Source organism: Capricornis sumatraensis, chromosome 3 (assembly GCF_032405125.1).
Source record: "Capricornis sumatraensis isolate serow.1 chromosome 3, serow.2, whole genome shotgun sequence".
In the NCBI taxonomy this organism is placed as follows: domain Eukaryota; kingdom Metazoa; phylum Chordata; class Mammalia; order Artiodactyla; family Bovidae; genus Capricornis; species Capricornis sumatraensis.
Window position 1 is genome coordinate 63706980 of NC_091071.1, and position 10343 is coordinate 63717322.

The 10343-nt window shown below is 42.3% G+C and overlaps 1 protein-coding gene across 1 annotated transcript; it reads left to right on the top strand.

Annotated features, from left to right (window-relative positions):
• The first annotated feature begins 4498 nt into the window (after positions 1 to 4498).
• On the top strand, positions 4499 to 6878 carry LOC138076545 (intraflagellar transport protein 70A). Its single transcript, XM_068968766.1, has one exon. It carries the CDS (start codon positions 4499 to 4501, stop codon positions 6491 to 6493), a length of 1995 nt encoding a protein of 664 aa, XP_068824867.1. The 3' UTR covers positions 6494 to 6878.
• The last annotated feature ends 3465 nt before the right edge of the window (positions 6879 to 10343 follow it).

A 10343-nucleotide genomic window follows, 5' to 3' on the forward strand; every position in this document is an offset into this window, starting at 1 on the left:
ATAGCACTGTATGGAAACAAGAGTTTAGGTGTTGGCGAATCTCATCCTCTTGGGGAAAATATTTTTGCCATTTTATTTTGATGTACAATAATCTAAAAAGGATCCCCTACTGATTTGCTTCTTAATTATTATTGTTTTACACAAAAGCAGCAAAATATGTCTTCAATTGACTTATCGGACATCACTCCCTTTGTGTAGATTTCCCAGGCTGATGTGTCATTATAGGAATACTACATTATAAGACTGCTTGACCATTTCACAAGCACCTAATTCATGATTTTGAAACTGCTTTAAGGGAACTAAAGATCTTTGTTTTTAACAAAATGCTTAAAGCTTAACTAAACCTCTAAAATACTCTTTTATTTCCCTTGAGAAGGATGATTTAAGGGCTGAAAGAGACAGGCAGGCATCCGAAGACGTAGGATTTAAATTCTGACTGTCCATTTAGCCCATTAACTTTGTCTTCATCTGTGATGTCTGCTTGTGTAAGAAGATAGTGGGACAGCCCTGTCCACAGAGCATCTTAAAGATGACAAAAGGTTCTTAGAATTACTGAAGTTTTTCTGGAGGGATAAGAGTCTGCAGCCCAGTGCAGACGAGTTCCCTGTGCCTGTTACAGACTGCTCAAATTTGCATGGGCAATTAAACAGGGGGATCGCATCAATGCAGGGCCGCCAGCCACTGATGCCATACAATTACACACTGGCTTCGGTGCTTAAACTTTAAAATTCTTACACCATTGTGCCTGTTCTATTAGAACAAACTGGAGCAAATGATCCAAAGCGGATTCCAATGACTGGAGAGGAGGTGCTCAGGGGGAGAGGAAGAGGTGCAGTCTGGCCCCTACTGGCCAGCTTAAGCAATCGCCAGTCCCCGCACACTGACTGAGGCAACCACACGTTTCTTTGTGCTTTGTAGTCCATACTTTTCAGGTGGAGCCAACCGTAAGAATTACCTAATTCACAGCAGGGCTGTGAGGATTAATGAGGGAAGTTAGGCAAAGCAGGACCGGTCCTGGTACAGAAAGTACTGCATAAACACAGGGGCTTAGACTAGCTCTTTGTTTGGATGGTTGATTGATTTCATTAAATGCAAGTATCCACAGTTGTGCCTTCTCTGGTAATTGCATCTATACACAGCAATGTTATTGTGCTCTTCCTAATAAGTTAATTTCAATAATGACACCATAACCCCCCAAATATAAGGTACTTGACTTAAAAAAAAAAAGGTATATCCAAGAAGGAAATCTAATTAAAATATTAATAAAGCTGGAACCACCAGTGAAAGGAGAATTCATGAGGTTAAATGTCTTACCATCTGAGCATAAATGTTCCCAAGTGTTGATCTGGTACACAATTTTTCCAAAACTCTTAGATTGAATAGATGCACCGAAAAGTCAATCAATTACATTTCCAATTTGACAAAAATTTATTATTTCTGCCCCCTTTGTGGTGGAAGATTTCGGGGGGTGGGAAGGAAGGTGCAAGGGGACTGAACCAATAAGGGGGCTGGCCACATCCTGAAGAAAATGGCTTGAGATGAGGGGGCTCAGACCTAACAACTGGAAAATGGTTTTGCAGGAAGTCTTCCTTTGTCAAAGAAATTGTCTGACCCCAGCTACGGCTGTTGAGATGTTCATAAATTACCAATGTTTATCAACAGGAAGTGATTACATTTAGAGGATAAATAAAAAAACATACTTTCCAACTAGTTTTAAAAGAGAATGTCAAATAGATTATACATAAAATAGGATATGGAATTTGGTCACATTTGACAGGCAGAAATATAAGCATGTTAAGAACCAGACATCATGCTTTTAGCTCCTATCCATTTTGCCCAAATGAAATTCTTCTGTGTGGTAAATATGCCTCTCTTCATGCAGCAAAATCCACCCTAAGTCCAACACCATTTTCCTAAAGTCTAATTCCTTTCAATGAAGCATTAAATCTTTTTACTGCAACCACCAAATGCTTTCTTATTGCTAGAAATGGTACAATACACTAACTTTTTGATACATGCTCCAGCTTTCCAAGATTGTCTTGGAAACAAAATGATCCTTTATGACATTTTATAATATCCCGCCCCATTTATTGCTTTCCAGAATTTCTATCATTAATTAAAGGGCCTTCTTTCACCATCCCCTGCCCCCCCAAAACCTAATCTATTCCCCAACTGCCTGTCATAGACTAAATAAAAGTCGGTCTATCACAGCAGCAGGCATGGTCATGCCAATTTCACAGTGTGATTTGTGCACTCATTTCATTTTGAAAATGACACTGCCCTCCATCTGTCTAAGCCGAATGTCCTGCTTTTTTCAAGCCAGGCCTCAGGAGCAGCAGCACATGAAATAAGGAGGAAGAACGGCTTCCCTCCTGCCCACTTCAGCAGCCATGCTCCCAGACAGGTACCAGCACAAAGAGGGGTCCCTGCCTGTAGGGATGGGAGAAGTCTAGGGGAGAGCAGAGGCCTTCTATTTTGCTTCCATTCCCAAGAGGCATTTGAAGGTGAATGCTTTCATGATGCAAATACAACCCTGAAAATCGGACTGCTTGATTAAAGATACAAATGATAATTTCTTATTTCCATATTCAATAGCACCTCACCCAAAGTATCAGATTACACAAAAGGATTTTAAAATGTTAATACTGAGCTTGAGTTTCCAAGGGACAAGTATAGTCAGGTAGTCATAAAGGTGAAGACCCTCCCCCAGCCACCCAGCCCACTCCTGGATTACTGAGCAGCACTAGCAAGCATCCCTCAGCCCAAGCACCTCCCTGGCTTGAAGGCCCTAAAAGGGGGTACCCAGAAATTGAGTTGAAAGAAGACTCAGAGTACAGTTATAGTGGACCTTATCCATTGCTTTCTCTGGGGATCTTAGGTGGGCCAGAATGCTATTCAACCCATCTGAAATGGGTACAGTTTGTCCTTTTCTCAGTATCATGAAGTGGAAGGTTTCTTGTCTGGTCCCACCCAGAAGAACAGAAATCTTGTCAATTTCTCAGCAAGGAAAGCTGAAAGAGCACAGAAATTCAATTGCTTTAGGATATAAGCAATGTCTCCTGCCAGCTGTACTAGGTGACTAGGAACTATACCACCCCCATTAGTGTTTTTCTAACACCTGCTCACAGCTACAATTCAGATATGGAAGTTAAAATGTCTATTGCACACACCAAGTTGATTGCTTGTTTTAATGGAAGGAAAAAAGACACTACTTTTCCAGCACACAATGTGGCACCAAACACAGGGCCTTTACAAACTCATCTATAGGAAATATACAGAATAAGTTACAAATAGTCACTATTTCCTACTGAAACTAGCTGCTGAATATCATGGCAACACTGCTGTGTGCTCTTGAGCAAATTCTTTGCTCAAAAAAATTTTGTTTTGCAGTGTGGTCTTGAGAAAATTCTTTACAACTTCCTAGTACACAGATTCTGTATCATGTAATAAAGAGAACACATGTGGTGATTAAGATTAAAAATATGGTACATCAATTGTCTGAGGGCAATACAGTATGGTTAGTGGTGGCACTGGAATTTATACACAGAAAAGATGTTATGGGCAGCAAAAGGACTTGATTGACTCTTTAAGTATACAGGAAAGACATGATTTTATTTGTACACTGTTTACTTTGGTACTGGATAGGCCAACGTAGATCATGAATGATCAATGGAGACGTAGGGGGATTGAGGAAGATTGGTTTCTTACATGTAGTGAAAGCTGGGGAGCCAGACCAATAGATATGACCAAGATTAAACACTAACATCTACTCAGTAATAACTGTTCTTTGTGGAGGGCGGAGGGAACACCTGGATCTAAAATTGAACGTCTTCCAGTACCAGATAATATTCACAAAACCATTGCCCATCGTTAACTTGCGGAAACGACAAAAATAAGAATTATTATCTACTGCATATTACTTAGAAAGTGTGCCAAGGCAGCTTAAAAAGAGAAGCTACTCTAATTCCAAAAGAATTCCGAAGAGATATTCCACCTTTTCTTCTCATTAAATTATAAAAACTAACCGCGAAACGACACCATGAGTATATATCGCAAAGTGTATAAGGCTAAAAACGTAAGGGGCTTCAGATCGCAAACCTTTCTTCCCCCAGCCAGAGACAGGTGACACAAAAGGCGGCCAGCAATTTTAATCAACAACACTAATGGAAGGCAAGAGGGTCCGTCCTGCAGAGACTACGCCTCCCAGCATGCAGCGCTGCACGTCCCGACGCCAGCGCGATCGGACCAGTGCCTGCCGGGAAGTAGAGTTTCCGTTTCGGAACTGCCCCGAGGCCTTTGATGTATCGTGCGTGACTCACCACCTCCGCAGCCTGGAGTTCTCGGGGACTAATACGGTAGTTTAAAAATTCACTTCAGTGATTCCTTTATATTCCTTACGCAGTTTTCCCGTTGCTAAGTAATATCCGGACAAAACACTTTTCCGTTTCCGGTTGGCATGTTGCCTTGGTAACTGGGATGCACAGCCGCGGAGGCAGTTATGGCGGGGCTGGGCGGTGAGCCCATCCCCGACGGGGAGTTCACCGCGGTTGTGTACCGGCTCATCCGGGATGCCCGGTACGCCGAGGCCGTGCAGCTGCTGGGCGGAGAGCTCCAGCGGAGCCCGAGAAGCCGCGCCGGGCTGTCGCTGCTGGGCTACTGCTACTACCGCCTACAGGAGTTCGCGCTGGCTGCCGAGTGCTATGAGCAACTGCGCCAACTGCACCCGGAGCTGGAGCAGTACCGCCTGTACCAGGCCCAGGCCCTGTACAAGGCCTGCCTCTACCCAGAGGCCACCCGTGTGTCTTTTCTCCTCCTGGACAACCCCGCCTACCACAACCGGGTCCTCCGTCTCCAAGCCGCGATCAAGTACAGCGAGGGCGACCTGCCCGGGGCCAGGAGCCTGGTGGAGCAGCTACTGAGTGAAGGAGGAGAAGACAGCGGGGGCGAGAACGAGCTGGATGGCCAGGTCAATCTGGGTTGTTTGCTCTACAAGGAGGGACATTATGAAGCCGCGTGTTCCAAGTTCTCTGCGGCCCTGCAGGCTTCGGGCTACCGGCCTGATCTTTCCTACAACTTGGCTTTGGCCTATTTCAGCAGCCGACAGTATGCATCCGCCCTAAAGCATATCGTGGAGATTATTGAACATGGTATCCGCCAGCACCCAGAGCTGGGCGTGGGCATGACCACTGAAGGCATTGATGTTCGAAGTGTTGGCAACACCTTAGTCCTTCACCAGACTGCTCTGGTGGAAGCCTTCAACCTCAAGGCTGCCATAGAATACCAACTGAGAAACTATGAGGCGGCCCAAGAAACCCTCACTGACATGCCACCAAGGGCAGAGGAGGAGTTAGACCCCGTGACCCTGCACAATCAGGCACTAATGAACATGGATGCCAGGCCCACAGAAGGGTTTGAAAAACTACAGTTTTTGCTCCAGCAGATCCCCTTTCCTCCAGAGACCTTTGGCAACCTGTTGCTGCTCTACTGTAAATATGAGTATTTTGACCTGGCAGCAGATGTCCTGGCAGAGAATGCCCATTTGACTTACAAGTTCCTCACACCTTATCTCTATGACTTCTTGGATGCCATGATCACTTGCCAGACAGCTCCTGAGGAGGCTTTCGTTAAGCTTGATGGTCTAGCAGGGATGCTGACTGAACAGCTCAGGAGACTCACCAAACAAGTGCAGGAAGCAAGACACAATAAAGATGATGAAGCTATCAAAAAGGCAGAGAATGAGTATGATGAAACCCTTGAGAAGTACATTCCTGTGTTGATGGCCCAGGCCAAAATCTACTGGAACCTTGAAAATTACCCAATGGTAGAAAAGATCTTCCGCAAATCTGTGGAATTCTGTAATGACCACGATGTGTGGAAGCTGAATGTGGCTCATGTTCTGTTCATGCAGGAAAACAAATACAAAGAAGCCATAGGTTTTTATGAGCCCATAGTCAAGAAGCATTATGACAACATCCTGAAAGTCAGTGCTATTGTGCTGGCCAACCTGTGTGTTTCATATATTATGACAAGTCAAAATGAAGAAGCTGAGGAGTTGATGAGGAAGATTGAAAAAGAGGAAGAGCAGCTCTCCTATGATGACCCAGATAAGAAAATCTACCATTTCTGCATTGTGAATTTGGTGATAGGGACACTTTATTGTGCCAAAGGAAATTATGACTTTGGTATTTCCCGGGTTATCAAAAGCTTGGAACCCTATAATAAAAAACTAGGAACTGATACGTGGTATTATGCCAAAAGATGCTTCCTGTCATTATTAGAAAACATGTCAAAACACATGATTGTACTTCGTGACAGTGTCATTCAAGAATGTGTTCAGTTTCTAGAACACTGCGAACTTTATGGGAGGAACATACCTGCTGTTATTGAGCAACCCCTGGAAGAAGAAAGAATGCATACTGGAAAGAATACAGTCACATATGAATCCAGAGAGCTAAAAGCTTTGATTTATGAGATTATAGACTGGAATATGTAGTAATGTCTAATGATGGCTTTTATCAAAATGGCTCTGTTAACTTTATATATTTGCAACTCTTTTAAATTTGTACACTTGAAAATTATAATGAAAATAATTTAGATGTATCTTTTGAGAAACATCACAAAAGGATTATAATAAAAAGAACTTGAACCTTAGAAAGATCTTGAAAAATTCAAAAGTGAATGGGGAATAGTGTCTAATAGTATTTGTAATGCCTACATCTCCTCTCCTTTGTATCTTTTGTGTTTTGCTATACTCTGAAAATATCCGGCACGAGAAGATTATATCCTCCAGGGACCAAGCACTGTCAAGTCCAGAACTCAGTTAATGTGTAGGACATCTGGAGATTAATAATAATCTAAAAAGATTTCATGTTATACTCCAACAATTTATCTTTGAGTAACATTAATTTGTAATGCATATGTTTTGCATAGATTTTAGTATGTCTTGGCAGAATTTTCCAATACAATTGTAATGCTTTCTTTTTTTTTAATGCTTTCTTTAACAAAAATTCTTTATATCCCAATTTTTTTTTTTTAACCTGCAAGATTTAGTAGGAAATTATACCATAACAAAACTATGGTGCTGTGGTGTGGAGACAATAAACAACTGATAAATTTTCATGGTTTTCTTTTGTCTATTTGTTAATAATTTGAATATATCATGTTACTCTTTTCTTTAACTGATTAATAACACTTATTAATAAAGTTCTAAGATACCCTTAAAACTTGGTTCTTAATTCTTGTTTCTACTTAGGACACATTAATACTGGACTTTGTTTTTATGTTGTGACCTCTTGGAAAAAGAAAAATATTCTACAAAAAAAAAATTCTATTCCAGTCACCCCATCAAAGTCTTCTACTCATACCATAAAATGTTATCAATGATTCTGAAACCTTATGACATTTAATACAAGCTACAAGAGCTTTATTATTTGTTTCCTCCACCCCTTATACCTTTGTTCTTCATAAAAGTGACTAGCATGGCCACTTAACCTGGTTTAGAAAAAGTCAACAACATTAGGTTGAACCATATGAAATTGCTGATTTTAAAAGTTTTCAGCCTACAAAAACAGCAGTTCCCATGGTTCAACCTAATAGCTTTCAATGAACAGTAGGAATTCCTACTATAATATTTTTTTTTTTAATCTTCAGGGAGGAAAAAACTAATGGTACCCAGATGAAGCATGCTGAGAATAATTGTGTAGCATGACATCTTTGGGTACTGAAATTCTATATCTGTCTGAGAATTTGGCTCATTGTGAATTCTGCATGGGCTTGAAATAATGTCATATTTAGTCTGTTATCGGAGAAGGCGATGGCACCCCACTCCAGTACTCTTGCCTGGAAAATCCCATGGATGGAGGAGCCTGGTAGGCTGCAGTCCATGGGGTTGTGAAGAGTTGGACACTACTGAGCAACTTCACTTTCACTTTTCACTTTCATGCACTGGAGAAGGAAATGGCAACCCACTCCAGTGTTCTTGTCCGGAGATTCCCAGGGACAGGGGAGCCTGGTGGGCTGCCATCTCTGGGGTCACACAGAGTCGGACACGACTGAAGCAACTTAGCAGCAGTCTGTTATCTGAGCTAGTACCATTTATCCAGCTGATGGTTATGGCCCCATATTTGGAAGGAAATTCTAAAGGGATTATTAAATGAGTTTATATGTTGTACACTGTAGAAAATTTTCCATTTCCTTATGAAGTATAGATATGCAGTCTCCTTGCTCAAGGAAGTGACTCCTTTCCAAACCTACTAGTTCCAAATAAATTTCTGGAGCATGTTAAGAACACGTTTTGCAGTTTCAGTTTTCCTGTTGGCATGTTAACTTGGACAAACGATGTGCATACCTGCTGTTACTGAACTACTGCTGAAAGAAGAATGTGAATATTGGAAAGAATACAGTCACATATGAATCCAGACAGTTAGAAGCTGTGATTCAAGAGATTACGGCTCCCCAGTGGAAAATGCTTAAAGAGATGGGAATACCAGACCACCTTACCTGCCTCCTGAGAAACCTGTATGCAGGTCAAGAAGCAACAGTTAGAACCGGACGTGGGACAATGGACTGGTTCAAAATTGGGAAAGGAGTACGTCAAGGCTGTATATTGTCACCCTGCTTATTTAACTTATATGCAGAGTACATCATGTGAAATGATGGACTGGATGAAGCACAAGCTGGAATCAAGATTGCCGGGAGAAATATCAATAACCTCACATATGCAGATGATACCACACTTATGGCAGAAAGTGAAGAGGAACTAAAGAGCCTCTTGATAAAGGTGAAAGAGGAGAGTGAAAAAGCTGGCTTAAAACTCAACATTCAAATACTAAGATCATGGCATCTGGTCCCATCACTTCATGGCAAATAGATGGGGAAACAATGGAAACAATGACAGACTATATTTTCTTGGGCTCCAAAAATCACTGCAGGTGGTGACTGCAGCCATGAAATTAAAAGATGCTTGCTCCTTGGAAGAAAAGCTATAACAAACGTGAACATCATATTAAACACCAGAGACTTTGTCAACAAAGGTCCGTATAGTCAAAACTATGGTTTTTCTAGTAGTCATGTATGGATGTGAGAATTGGACCATAAAGAAGGCTGAGTGTTGAAGAATTGATGCTGTTGAACTGTGGTGTTGGAGAAGCCTCTTAAGAGTCCCTTGAACTTTAAGGAGATCAAACCAGTCAATCCTAAAGGAAATAATTCCTAAATATTCAGTGGAAGGACTGATGCTGAAGCTGAAACTCCAATACTTTAGCCACCTGACTCATTGGAAAAGACCCTGATGCTGGAAATGATTGAAGGCAGGCGGAGAAGGGGATGACAGAGGATGAGATAGGTTGGATGGCAATCATGAACCCAATGGACATGAGTTTGAGCAAGCTCAGGGAGCTGGTGAAGGACAGGAAAGCCTGATGTGCTGCAGTCCATGGGGTCCCAAAGAGTCAGATACAACTGAGTGACTGAACTGAACTGAACATACTAGTAAGAATCATGGACATCTGTAATTCTAAGTGTACAAAGTTCAAATATAACAACTGCAAAGTTGTTATTTTTTGGGCTCCAAAATCACTGCAGATGGTGACTGCAGCCATGAAATTAAAAGACGCTTACTCCTTGGAAGAAAAGTTATGACCAACCTAGGCAGCATATTCAAAAGCAGAGACATTACTTTGCCGACTAAGGTCCATCTAGTCAAGGCTATGGCTTTTCCTGTGGTCATGTATGGATGTGAGAGTTGGACTGTGAAGAAGGCTGAGTGCCGAAGAATTGATGCTTTTGAACTGTGGTGTTAGTGAAGACTCTTGAGAGTCCCTTGGACTGCAAGGAGATCCAACCAGTCCATTCTGAAGGAGATCAGCCCTGGGATTTCTTTGGAAGGAATGATGCTAAAGCTGAAACTCCAGTACTTTGGCCACCTCATGCGAAGAGCTGACTCATTGGAAAAGACTGTGATGCTGGGAGGGATTGGGGGCAGGAGGAGAAGGGGACAACAGAGGTTGAGATGGCTGGATGGCATCACTGACTCGATGGACGTGAGTCTGAGTGAACTCTGGGAGATGGTGATGGACAGGGAGGCCTGGCATGCTGCAATTCATGGGGTCGCAAAGAGTCAGACACGACTGAGCAACTGAACTGAACTGAACTGAAAGTTGTTGGGAAAGACTGAAGGCAGGAGAAGGAATGACAGGACAAGATGGTTGGATGGCATCACCAACTCCATGGACATGAGTTTGAGCAAGCTCAGGGAGCTGGTGAGGGACCGGGAAACCTGGCATGCTGTAGTCCATGGGGTCAGAAAGAGTAGGACATGACTGAGCAACTGAACAACAACACCA

What these genes read in the sequence shown, in the direction of transcription:
- LOC138076545 (XM_068968766.1), top strand. Translation starts at nt 4,499, where the DNA reads ATGGCGGGGCTGGGCGGTGAGCCCATCCCCGACGGGGAGTTCACCGCG.